Source organism: Puma concolor, chromosome A2, assembly GCF_028749965.1.
Source record: "Puma concolor isolate L17-30 chromosome A2, mPumCon1.1.hap2, whole genome shotgun sequence".
Taxonomy (NCBI): domain Eukaryota; kingdom Metazoa; phylum Chordata; class Mammalia; order Carnivora; family Felidae; genus Puma; species Puma concolor.
The window spans coordinates 121894047-121908116 of record NC_141668.1 but is presented as its reverse complement, the minus strand read 5'-3'; the positions used below and the strand labels follow the sequence as shown (position 1 = coordinate 121908116).

At 40.6% G+C, this 14070-nt stretch overlaps 1 protein-coding gene across 7 annotated transcripts in view; it reads left to right on the top strand.

Moving 5' to 3' along the window:
* Positions 1-14070, top strand: part of GRM7 (glutamate metabotropic receptor 7) — a 900471-nt gene that overhangs the window by 550945 nt on the left and 335456 nt on the right. For all 7 annotated transcript variants that reach the window (XR_015248268.1, XM_086697538.1, XM_086697536.1 and 4 more), the window contains exon 5: positions 12132-12272. Coding sequence is in view for 6 of the 7 variants with exons in the window: in XM_086697538.1 (XP_086553664.1) it covers positions 12132-12272 (141 nt within the window). In the remaining variant the exon portion in view is untranslated. The remainder of the gene's footprint in view (positions 1-12131; positions 12273-14070) is intronic.

The following is a 14070-nucleotide window of genomic DNA, read 5'->3' as shown; positions in this document are numbered from 1 at the left end:
CCTATTATTTATATAATTGTCTGCTGGTATCACATCTGATAAAAATAATGATTTCTTCATATCATCTAGTACATCATACATGTTTTCTAAAAAATACATATACTTATTTTATTAAGTAAGTACCCTGGACTAAAATTGGTATCTCAAAGAATTTGCACCTCTTTTATGACTTTTGATACATAGTGCTAACATGTATCATGGTCAAGATTGTACAGATTTAGCGCCACACTTCTTAGGTTCATTGTTACTGGAGAGGGAAGAAAGACATGGAAAGAGGAGGTATCCTGAAAATAACATAGCATAGATGAAGGAAGGGGAAGTTGAGGGAGGCAGGAGGGGACGAAGGCAAGAAATGAGAGGAACAACAGTTAAAAACCCAAGGCCAAGTTAATGCCATAAACTGTGTGAGTGATCAGGACTCCTGAGTCAGGCCCTTGAACATCAATGTATAGATTTAACCAGCTAATGAAGGGGTTCAAGCTGAGCATCTTTATGAGGGGGGAGTACAGGAAGAAGAGCAGGAGCCTTCCACCATACCCTATGGCCTCCAGAAAGCTGGCTTCTCAAGTCTCACCTCCTAAAGCACTCACTTGAGGGATGCCCTTTTATCTTTCTTCTTGACTGAACTTGTGCACCCTGAGCTGCCACCAAGCAACATATATTCCAGCCCTTAGTCTCACAGGGCTCCACGTGGCATAGGAAATCAAAGAGGGGCTTTCTGAGAGGGAAGATGGTTACTTTATACTGTCTGGAACTGAGCTGAAACTGTTTACTTTAGCAGGAGGAAGGAACCTCTAGGTACTGAGCAACTTTAAGATATTAGCTGGTTTAGCCTTTGTATTTTAAAACTTTACATCCTTCTCTAAGCTAGGTACAACTGTATTCATTTAGTAGATGACATAAAGACACAACTTTTATTTTTTTTTTCCAGAATAAGTGAAAGAATGAATGCATGCATGCGTGCATAAATGAATGAAATAGCAAATGACTGAACGAATATCCAGTTCAACAATAAAATATAACCAGCGAACCACTGACTTAGCATAAGTGAAGTTAAATAAAAAGTAGTTGGCTAAGGCAGGATTCAAACTCAGGACTATCTGACTCTAAAGCCAGGACTTTGATAGATGAATATTTCATCAAGAGTTCCTGGTGTTATGAGGCACTGGGGTGACTCAGTTGGCTAAGTGTTCAACTCTTGATTTCAGCTCAGGTCATTATCTCAGGGTCATGAGATCAAGCCCCACATAGGGCTCTGTGTAGCCCTCTGTTCCTCCTGTGCACACCCCTGTGTTCTCACTTGCTCTCTCTCCTTCTCTGAATGAATGAATGAATGAATGAATGAATGGAGTCCCTGGTGTTAAAGTTCAAAATTTTTTGAATTTCCTCTTCTTGTACTCTCTTTTCTCACTTTACATGTCTGTGTCAATTTTCTTTTAAGTTAGCTAACATCTGCACTCTTATTATATGCCATTCATTATTGTCACCACTGCATATATTCTCACATGGAAGCCTCTTAACAATCCTATATTATCATCATCCTCATTTTATAGACTGAGAAACTTAGATTGGTTTGCTCATTTGCTCAAGGTCATCTAGCTAGCAAGTGACAAAGCTAGGAATTGAATCCTAGAATTCTAGTTTAGGACTCTGCTTTTAGGCATTCTAATGCTAAAACTATCAATTTAATATGTACTGTTTATACCCATATTCGTTCCTATATAAGTGTACTGAGATTACATAAAATGCCCTTCTGCTTCCCAGACAATTTAAAAGAGTGAAAAATGGCAGGCATTCTAGCATTATATAATATGCAACAGCCCTTTGGAGACATTTTGTGGAATAATATTGCAAGCATTATTCCTTCTACCTCATCCATAACACCTCCCATGGGATTTTTCTTCTTTGTGGGATAATTTCCATTGCAGTAATTCTTATTTGTTTTCTCAAAAATAATGGCTGGTTTCATCAGTAGATGCAGCCAGCAAATTTGGGGGTGCATCTGAGAGCCTAGACTTATCCCACTAGATTAGTAATGATTTTCTTGCTAAACTGACTCAACATGTCTCCAACTCTAGTTTACTTCAGTAAGTGTTTACAGGCAATTGGGAAGGCGGAGATGAGCAGGGCACAATCTGCCCACTTGGAGCTCAATGTCTAGAGAGAGAGAAAGAAAGAGAGAGAGAGAGAGATTGAGAGAGAGAGAGAGAGAGAGAGAGAGAGAACGACATGCTGTCCCACAGCACTGTGCAGGTGCAGTTAGGGCCACGTGCCCAGGGAATGGGGAGCATATTGGGTGTCACTGGACCCCACTGTAGATGTCCTGTGCAGGTGGCATCACACCAATGGTGGAGGATGTCTGGTGTCTGCAACTGTTCAAAATCCCTTGTCTTGCAGAGATGGGAAACCCAAAATTCACTTAGTATGGTTAAATTCATGCAATGCTTCCCACATTTTTTGTGGGGCTAATGCAATGTTATATTTCTAACTGCAGTGCAATCTGATCATTATCCAATTATGCAATCGGTTGCTATTTATTATTATTATTAATAGGGTAACATGTTTCTAGTGATTTGAAACATTACCTTTATTTGCTAGTATATGCAATTCCCATGCGCAGGGAAGTCTTTCTGGGCTTTTCATTCTATCCCAATAGTTCACTAATTTCTTTATTCTTGTGTCAGGAATTTTTTTTTCTTTTAAATCATAGAAAATTTACAATCTGTTGTTACACTATCTTACCTGATAGTGTGCCCTTCTCACCTTCACCTTCAATCCTCAGCACCAAATACTCATGCTGTGGTGTTCTCCTTTTCAGAGGTCTCCTCATTCTTCTATTTTTTTTTCCATATAAACTTTGAAAGTAATTTGCTCCAGGGGAAAAAAAGATGTTAATATTTTTATCAAAATCATGTAAAAGGTACAATTTAGCTTTGAGAGAATTGACGTAAGGGAAACTTTTAAAAATTAATTAATTAATTAGAACAGAACTCTTGAAGGACAAAAGTCAACTTGATTACACAGAAGGATACATTTCTTTGTTGTTTTTGTTATTCTTTTAATTATAGTCTTCTCTTCCACTACATCTTTTAAGTGATTATTTTTTGCATATAGGAGGATAGATTTCTCTGTGTAATTTTAAATCCTGCTTCTTCCCCAACTTCCCTTTGTTCTTGATAGCTTTTTCATGGGTATATTCTCAGTGGCCTGAATACTCAATTCAGTGGAGATTGTATACCATTCACATTGCTGCAAGTGTCTGTTGAAGAAAGGGGCGATGCATTTCTTGGTGGTGGAAATTTCTGTGTCTACCATGACAGTACATGTCTTACAAATGTGAAAAGAAGCCAGGCTGAAGCCATCAGAGGTGGTGGGAGAGAACTGTGAGCCAGAGAGCTCAGGCTCATCTTAAGGGAATAGCCATTCTTCAGAACCCAACTGCTGCCACATGGGAATGGGGTCTGTGTGACAAGATCTTCTGACCTTACAAGCGAAGCCAGAAATTAGGACTTAGAAATGAAATTTTCAGATTTTTTTTTTAATTTTTTTTTTCAAACATTTATTTATTTTTGGGACAGAGAGAGACAGAGCATGAACGGGGGAGGGGCAGAGAGAGAGGGAGACACAGAATCAGAAACAGGCTCCAGGCTCTGAGCCATCAGCCCAGAGCCTGACGCGGGGCTCGAACTCACAGACCGCGAGATCGTGACCTGGCTGAAGTCGGACGCTTAACCGACTGCGCCACCCAGGTGCCCCGAAATTTTCAGATTTTTAAATTAGTTTTAAAATACTCTTGGGAAAAATAGAAAGGACAAAGTCTGTAGGTTAAATATGTTCTGCCAGACATCAGTTTGCAACACCTGAGTGTTGTCATTCAGACCAGACAGAGCTGTTAAAAGGCATCTATGATAGGATTTTTTTTTACTTATCATGAATGCATTCATTCACCAGGATTCCACAACAACTGACCACAACCTTAGTGGCTTAAAAAAAAAAAAACAGGGGCGCCTGGGTGGCGCAGTCGGTTAAGCGTCCGACTTCAGCCAGGTCACGATCTCGCGGTCCGGGAGTTCGAGCCCCGCGTCGGGCTCTGGGCTGATAGCTCAGAGCCTGGAGCCTGTTTCCGATTCTGTGTCTCCCTCTCTCTCTGCCCCTCCCCCGTTCATGCTCTGTCTCTCTCTGTCGCAAAAATAAATAAATGTTGAAAAAAAAAAAAAAAAAAAAAAAAAATTTAAAAAAAAAAAAAACAAAAAAAAAAAAAACAAAAACATAACTTTGTAATCTTACAGTTCTGGAGTCCAGAAGTCTGAAATGAAGGTATCATTATGGTGCTGCTTCCTCTGAAGGCTCTCTGGGGAGGACGCTTCCTGCCTATTCCAGCTTCAGGTGGCTCCAGATGTTACTTGCTTTGTGGCTGCATTACCCTACTCTCTACCTACACCTACACATGATCTCCTCCATGGCACCTGCTCTCTATGTGTCTCTTATTAAGGATACTTGTGATTGGATTTAGGACCCATATAGACAATGCAGGATGATCTCATTCAGAGATATTTAACTTAATTCCATTTGCCATTTAATTTCTTGTTATACATTACCAAAATATTTTTCAAATAATAAAATGAGTTTAGGGGCTTTTGATATGGACATATCTTTTTGAGGATCACAATTTAACCCACTAGGAGTTATGTCACAGCAATAGAAAAAGGAGTGAAATAAATAAAGACCTGTTTTCAAAATATGTTTTTTTAGATTTACTCTTTTGTTAGCAGACAATATGAGTTCCTCTACTTCTTATTCTATTCCTTTTTTCTCTTGCCTCCCCTGGTACCTTCCCATTCAATCCTCCTCCCCCCTCTCCTCTCCTTTCTCTCCTCCTTTCCCTTCCTTCCTTCTGTCATTTTCTCTCTCTGTTTCTCTCATTATCCGTCTTTTTTCTTCTTTTTATTCATTGTTTCACTTATTTATTCTGTTAGTATTGCATCTCTGTGATGTGCAAGGACCTGTGTGTTTCTAAGTCATTAGCACATCCTTCCTGAGTTGAACATAGACCAGAAAGAGCTAAGAGCCTCTCCTTAGGCTGGTGAGAAGGAAGCCCTGGGTGCTCCCTGCCAGGTAGGCTGACAGTGATGTTCTAACCCACAATGCATGACTTGTGTGGTTAAAGCAGCAATCAGGACTACTTACTGGTCACTCTCTTATGCTGTGTGAAGCCCCATTAGTATCTGTCAGTATCCCTTCACCTTGGTCAAGCAGGCAGCTGTGTCCTCTAACCCCTCTTAACACTCTGATAGCATTCCTCTCACGCCACACACTTGTGAGGTCTTCTTCCTCCTCAGCTGGAAAGGTCCCATCCCAAACATACCACCCTGGATGAATTATGCGTCTATTGACTTGCACGCTCTTGTCTTGGCCACAAATTTCAGAGGACAGCACCCCAGTTAAAGAGGAAAGAACCATGCATGTGTAGTTGTAATGCCAGCTAAAACCTGGCTTGTTATTTCCATGTTGTTTTAAGTTTACTTCCAAGGTTATACAAAGGTTGTACAACATGTATGCAGTGAGACATTTGCCTTAGAATCAGCTGTAGATTAATTTCAGAATTTAAAATAATCTGTTCAACAAAAAGAACAATTTAATACTAAGAATTTAATCAGCTCCACATACAAGAATGACCTTTCTCCTTTAACAGAATTCTTATTCTGTTTTCTGTGAGCTGAAACCTCAGTGTTGATGCCTTGGGTTAAATTGTAAAATTCCGATAATTTAACCAATAATAAAGGCATGTGTGTTCAGATCACTTTTCTTCTGAGTTCTTATCAGAAAGGAATAAAGTCTCAGTTCACTGGGATACACACACATACCCTTGTATACATATATAATTAGGTTAGATTACAATTATTCTGCCTTATACTTCTGTCTCTGATTCTGTTGCACCTTGGTGATTGTACATCTGGTATTAGGTAGTCTATTCCTTTCAAAACAAACAGGTGAAATCACTAGGCTACAGAAACTGTAATCACAGGCCAAGAGTGTTGGGTTACTGCTTGCAACCAGAGAGAAAGCTATGGACCATCACATATCAGAAGCTCTTTCTCTATTAATAAAGCAGAGCTATGATGTGTGCTGAACCCAAAAGGCAGCCAATAACATTCCAAGGCATTGCGGGCACATGGCTACAGCAAGGGCTCTTTTAGAATCTTGAATCTTTCACACAATTTCATTCCATGTGAATGAAAATGAGTAGAGGGAACCAGTAAGACTTAATTTATCTCTTGCCATGGCCCTGCTAAAGAGAAATAAACAAATTGCTAAGTCCTGAAAGAAATCTGACTCAGCTGAGATAAATCAGCAAGCATTCACTAAATTGAATAACATCTATTGACTTCTGCTTCTGCTTCTCTCAATTGTCTGAAGGGAGCTCTGTTTTCAGAAATTGTTTTTTGCCCTAGCACGGTCAGCCCATGTCACCAGTTTTACCATTTTGATTAGCTCACCCATTCCAGAACCTAACTATAGAATTGTTTTGCTCTTCAACCTGTTGAATTGTCTGTCCAGTTGCCTAGTGGAAATGATATTTGATGTAGTTTGGTGATAGGGCATTTATTAGAGAGGGAAAAGAGGTGGCATAATACTGGACTACAGAAATGCTCTATAGCCATGGTTCTCAGTCTTTAGAATGTGAGAATCTCTGGGGTGCCTGGGTGACTCAGTTGGTTGATCAATGGACTCTTGATTTCAGCTCAGGTCATGATCTCATGGTTTATAGGATTGAGCCCTGCATCAGACTCTGTGCTGACAACGCAGAGCCTGCTTGGGATTCTCTCTCTCCGCCCTTCCCCCACTCATGTGCACATGGACACATGCTCTGTCTCTCTCTCTCTCAAAATAAACATTACAAAAAGAATATGAGAATGTCCTGGCGAACTTGAAGGGAAAGTAACAGGGCTGACCTACCTCCATGAGCCTGATCTCTGTTTCTTCATCAGCTCTCCAGATTGTGATGCCCACCAAAATCTGAGTCACTACTTTATGTATGGAAGTCAAAAACTGGGGTCTAGAAGCAGGCTAATTTGGGTCCAGATTTCTCTCTCAGCCTTAGTTTTTACCTCAAAAATGGAGATATGGTTAGTACCTACTTCTTAGGATTATGTGACACTGATAGAGGAAATGGATATGAATGCTTATTATTTTTATAACTATTAGTGCAATTCTCTATGACTAAATAGAAATCTGACAAAGATTTTGATGTCTACTCACAAGAATAACTTACTCATATTTATTCATTCATTACATAAATGTTTATGCCATTGGTTTATTAGAATTCTTGTGGCAATTCCAGACAGCATATACATAGAAGATGGTTCATTTATATTTGTTGATTTTAAGGCCTCATCATCCTGGGAGATTTTGTAATGCGAAATGCTTCAGTATTCTTATGACAAAGCACATGTTGTTCCATCTGAATAAATGTCTAATCTCTGTCCTCCCCCCACTTCCAGTTAAAACCTATTTTTCCCTTTTCTCATATGCATTTACTTCCCCAGCAAGCCCTCTTTGGCACTCTAAGATATTTCTCTCTGTCTGCATGTGTGTTGCAATTTTATATTTATTTAAATGATACTTTTCAAATTCCATCTTCCCCATCAGGCTAACATTCTGATTTATCAATCTGATAAAACCCATGTATGTTTTAACCCAACATTTGTGAGTGTAGAGAATTGTGCCTGTCACAGGGTTAAGTGCTCAGGAGATTATAATGGATGGGTGTGGTTATTTTACAACCAACAGTTACCATTTTACTCCACACAATGCTGAGAACTTGACAAATAATAGCTCATATAATGCTTGTAACAGCACGAAATTAGGTATTAATTTTAATCCTGTAATTAATTTTAATATGTAAAAAAATAGATTAGGAAACAGAGACACAGAATAGATGAGTCATCTGTTCAAGGTCATACAAGTGGAAAATGGGAGTTGGTGTCAGACTCACACAGTGTGTCTCTGATGTCTACATTCATCTGTACATTATGTGGCTTCCTGGAAGGAAATATGGCTCTCACATGGCGTGGCTGTTGAGGTCTTCAGGAAACCATTCAAAAGTGAATATATGCTGAGTTACTACTTGGGGGCTCTGAGTGTCCCCATCAGGAGCCATGGACCTTCAGAAGAGGTAATGAAGACACAGGGCTATTTCAGGTTACCTTTTGAGCAGCACTAAGACGCAGCAGCCAGATTGAAATTCCAGGCTGGAGAGCCCAGCATTGTAACAGGACATACAGGTGAGGAACAAAGCTTTGGAGGCTGCAGAGGGGCCCAGAGCAGCAATGCTCAGGAATATAAAGACACAGCAAGCACAGCAGGAAAATTCACCAGCAAGTGATACAGCATGTTCTATCCTCCTGGGCCATCTGCAGGCTATAGGATGGCAAGGCAAAGCTCCTGCCATACTGAGCCAGGTACTGAGCAAAAGTTTCAACTATAGAAGCAAAGCAAAGACGCTCTCATCTAAACCAAGGCATAAATTTGAGGCTGAGAGGGTGACAATACTGAGATACTATAAATCGAGCTGGAACTGCTCAAGTCCCACCCACTGAAGTTTAGGATTTGCTCAATCATCCTCCTTCTCAAAGTATGGGCAGGAAGCATGAGTATCAGCTGGGGCTTGTTAAAAATGCAGCATCTTTTGCCCCACCCCAGACCTCCTCAATCAGAACCTGCATCTTAGGAGATACTCAGGCGATTCATATATACGTGCATCTGAGAAGCAAGAGCAGTTCTCAACTTACAGGTGAGGTAGGCATCAGGCCCACAGGGAGGAGGAGCAGGGGGAAGGGGGAGGAGGAAGTTAAGTACCAGCCATATATATATATATATATATATATATATATATATATGAGAAGGAAGGAGGGGGGTTTTGGTTCAGAAATGTTGTCCCTTTTCCGTTTTCTGCTGTGTTGTGTACAGACAGCCCTCACGGTTCTTGCTTGCGTTCCCAAAGTCTGTTTATTCACACTCAGAACAGAGGGAGGTTTTGACAGCTGCTTTCCTTTCTTTCTCCTTTTAAATGTTCCACAATCACCTACCTGCGCGTTAACCACACATAGTCCTTCCTTCTTCAACGGGCTTTTTCATTTCCAGCAGACACAGGATTCAGAGAGAGGCGTTTTGAACCGGTAGACATTTTCAACAATGGGGTTTTCTCTAAAGGTGTTTTCTTCTGAGCTGGGGCAGGTATGTATCTTTGCTAGAGTTTGAGCCATTTTGGTAGTTTCTATTCTGAGGCTGGTTGGAATTCAGAGCTGTGTCATGTGGCCGAATGATTTACTTCTGAAGCTTCTACGTGTTCTGTTGAAGGCACTTCTTCCTGAGGTGTGTGTTGTTTTGGTGTTGCACAGAGAGAGGCTCAAGGTGCTGTGATAAAGAAAGAGTGTTTTAGTTGTTTGACTACTTTATTTTTTATTTTTTTATTTTTTTTTTCAACGTTTATTTATTTTTGGGACACAGAGAGACAGAGCATGAACAGGGGAGGGGCAGAGAGAGAGGGAGACACAGAATCGGAAACAGGCTCCAGGCTCTGAGCCATTAGCCCAGAGCCTGATGCGGGGCTCGAACTCACGGACCGCGAGATAGTGACCTGGCTGAAGTCGGACGCTTAACCGACTGCGCCACCCAGGCGCCCCAGTTGTTTGACTACTTTAAAAAAACGACCTCAGATGTTACTGGTTTAACAAACAACCACAGTTGTGCAAGGAGAGCTGGTCTCGGCTAAGTGGTTCTTCTATTGCAGTCAGCTGGAAGGCTGGAAGGGCCAACGGAGTTCTGCTGAGCAGGGTGGAGACTGGTTGGGATTCTTCCACATGATCTGCCATCCTCCTGTTAAATGTATTCGAGCACAGCAGCAGGCTTCCAAGAAAGAGAATTCCACAAAAACAAGCTTCAGTGAGCACAGGGTTTCCCAGCGTCTGCTTGTGCTGCACCTGTCAGTGTCCCCCGGACAGGGACACAGTGCCTAAGAGGCAGACTGTACATGGGTATGAAACCCCAGAAGTATGTTCCAATCCGGGGCCATTTCCACAGTCTACCACTGTTGATTAACTTGTTTGGTTTGTTTGTTTGTTTGTTTCAGGCCGGGTGGGGTTGGGAGGAGGACAAGGGGCAAAAATGGTGAAAAAAGTGAAAGCTAGTCACCAGTCACCATATATGAGTGTGTATATGTACATACATGACTGAATGCACACATTTAGTGTTCTGGGAAACAGGCGGGACTCCTCTATTTTCCCCCCAAAGATTCTCCTTTGTTTAGAAATATTAGGTTACTCTATGTAATTAGGTTACTCTATGTAAGTTGTCTGGAGGCAGGGTTGTGGGAGAGAAGCTAAGCAGAAGGAGGATTTTCAGACAAATAGTTTAATCAGTATTGGTATTAGAATTCGATCACATACTGTAGCCAGAATAGTTTCAAATCAGTTAAGGGAGTGGCTATAAAAGGACAGTTAGCCAGCATATACTGACAACAGCCTGGAAAGTGACCTAAGGAATGTCAAATATTCTTTATTTTCCTCAAAATATTATGGAATCTCTTGTGCTTTGTTTTTCTCTTTACTCTTTGTTATTTACTTGTTTCAATTTTTCCATTTATAGTAGGTTTAATATATGTCAGGCCATGAATTTGGTGCTGGCCACGTAGTGATAGAGTTAACCTGATATGCTTCTCTCAGGGAGTTTAGAGTCTGGGGCTTCCCCCCCCCCCCTTATGGCCTTAAAGGGAACACAGAGTGATTTAAATAATGTGAAAACAAGTCTATTTCCTGTGGTTGTTAACCTTGAACTGTAAGTTTCCAATGTCTTCCCACAACTACAAACAAGATGCTGGGAGGGAAGGAGGTAGTGTTGTCTTTACTTCTACAGGAAGATTAGGATGAGGAAGGCGTGGATTTGCTTATGTTCCCCTGAGTTGAAGACATTAGTGGAGCTGGTCCTCAGGCCTACCCTTGTGTTATTGAATCTTGTCTGATCACTATAAGACCTTGTGGCTCCGTTGGAACATTTAAGGCTGCACTACTAAAAAGATAGAAATTCTCTGCAGACATGGCCTCTTGAGTTTCTGTTCCTCACACACATCAGTTCACTCAGTGAATAGCACTGAGCTTTATGTTAGACTGCCACTTACTTAGGGCCTTTGCAGAAACTTTGATTTTTATTAAAACATCAATTATATAATGGGACATTGCTAAATGAAAAGAGGGCTTAAAATGATACTCACCGGTCAGTAGATCACATAATCAGAGATGCAGGATGGCCTAATGGTTGACCTTGGGCATGCTTTTATTTCATCTGAACCTCTATTTTCTCATCAGCAAAGTGGGAAGGATAGTAGTTGCTTATAGGTTGTTGAGATGAATAAAAGAATCCAAGAATAAAAGAAGCACAGAATCCTATCCACAGTAAGCCCCGATGTGATCAATTATTATCTTGATGATTATGAAGATGCTTTGTCCATAGTCTAGCATCACTAGAGATAGAAGGTTTATTGTGTCATTGCTAAGGTCTGTGATGCAGATTTCACTGTAGCAATGTCATTTGTAGGCCACATGTCTGCCTGACAGATTGAACTAGGGATTTAGCCATAGGGTAGCACTGGAATTCATTCTTTCTTTCTTTCTTTCTTTCTTTCTTTCTTTCTTTCTTTCTTTCTTTTTTTTTATTTATATATGAAATTTATTGTCAAATTGGTTTCCATACAACACCCAGTGCTCATCCCAAAAGGTGCCCTCCTCAATACCCATCACCCACCCTCTCCTCCCTCCCACCCCCCATCAACCCTTAGTTTGTTCTCAGTTCTCAACAGTCTCTTATGCTTTGGCTCTCTCCCACTCTAACCTCTTTTTTTTTTTTTTTCCTTCCCCTCCCCCATGGGTTCCTGTTAAGTTTCTCAGGATCCACATAAGAGTGAAACCATATAGTATCTGTCTTTCTCTGTATGGCTTATTTCACTTATTCTTTCAATCGACATCCAAAAGCATCCAGTCTACTAAAACAAAGAAAAACCATCACTTGTTTTTTTTATTTCCCAATGTTCCAGCAGTGGCCCACAAGCAATGACCTTCTCATTTAACTTTCTTCAGGGTTTGATGCCTATTTTACGTCACGCACACTTGAAAACAACAGAAGAAACGTATGGTTTGCTGAATACTGGGAGGAAAACTTCAACTGCAAGTTGACAATTAGTGGGTCAAAGAAAGAAGACACAGATCGCAAATGCACAGGTAATTTCATTCTCATTGTCCTTCTCCAGTTACTCTACGTGGCCAGCATTGAAATGGCTGCATAGCTGACAGAAGGAAGCTTGGCTGGAGACAAATTGAAAAAGTAAATTGAATTTTACTAGATTGTTCAGAAAATGGAACAGGAGCATAAGTCTTACAGGACAAGAGAAGTACAGACAAAATTGTATTCTTTTCTGCCTGTCCATCTAGCAGGAATTGACATGTTCATTGATTCTTGGAATTCAAAAGGGTCATGTTGCTTTGAATGCTCTCAGTGATAAATATTAGTTCATGTTTTAGCCAGGAGTATGAAGTCATCTTCACAAAGACAAAATCTGGTGAATATCTTTTCAGCACCGGATTTAATGGTTATCATGGACTGTACTGTGTTTTTGATTAAAGAAACAAAATACTTGGTTTTAGAGTAATGAGAATTGCACTGGATTTCCATAACATCAAAGTTAATGAGTCATCTGCTATTGAAAATACACTTCAAAATATTTAGGGGTGCATCTGGCTGGCTCATTCAGTACAGCATGTGACTCTTGCTATTGGGGTCATGAGTTCAAGCCCCACATTGGGCATAGAGTTTACTTAAAAAACAACAACAACAAAACTTCCGGCAAACTCATAGGGAACCTTGCGTAATTATTCCAAATTTAAAAACGTGTATGGGATGCCTGGGTGGCTCAGTCAGTTAAACTTCTGCCTGGAGCTCAGGTCATGATCTGACAGTTTGTGAGTTCAAAGTCCGCATTAGGCTCTGGGCAGTTAGCACAGAGCCCACTTCAGATCCTTTGTCTTCCTCTCTCTCTCTGCCCCTCCCCCACTCATGCTTGCTCTCTCTGTCTCTCTCTCTCAAAATAAACATTAAAAAAGTGTGTATGCCATGCATATATATGTATATACATGAAGTAGTCATAAAACAAAATTATTCACTGATGCATTCACAAATATTTATTGAGCAACTCCTTCCTGTTGAGCACAATACTAGGCACCATGATGTGATGGTAAGCAAGCCAGGTAAAGACCCAGCTTTCATGTTGTTCAGGGGATAGTGGGGGAAGATTGACATTATTCCAGTCATCTCTCAGTGAATACATAATTACAAGTTGCAGTAAGTGTCCTGAGGGCTATATGGGCATAGAACCAAGAAATTTCCCTTGTATTGAGGGCAGAAGCTATCTCAAAAGACCTCCTTGAAGAGTGAGTAGGTATTCGCTAGTTAGGAAAGGGTAAGGACAGATAGGAGAATTTCTTATAGAAGAATAACATGGCAAAGAGCTTATAGCAGTAGCAATTATGGTACCTCAGAGTATAGGAAAAACAAATACCTGACAGAAGTACAGTTAATAGGACAAATGTGTGAGCTGAGGCTGCTAGTGTAGACATGTGGAAAAGGAATAAGCCACGTGGGGACATATATGGAATTTGGTCTTTCCCCTAAGAGTACTGGAAACTGGGGGTGGGGTGGAGGAAGGGGAGGAGATAGGAATTGGGGGGGTGCAAGGGGTTACAGAAGCATGTGATGTATTCTTCCATCTTATCACCTGGCTGTATATCACATGTCAATACCCAATTTCATACTTCAGTACCCTTTATCATTTGTAGTGATGATCTTGAAATACCACAAAACCCTAAAATGTTTTTCTGTATAATCTAGAAAAGCACACTCAGGTTGGATACACTAATGTTTAGTTTGTGGGTCTTTGAATATTGGTCATCCAGATACTGTAGACTGACACATTCAACAAACACCTATTAATGAGGAATAATGCATGTGAACCATGGTCCTAAA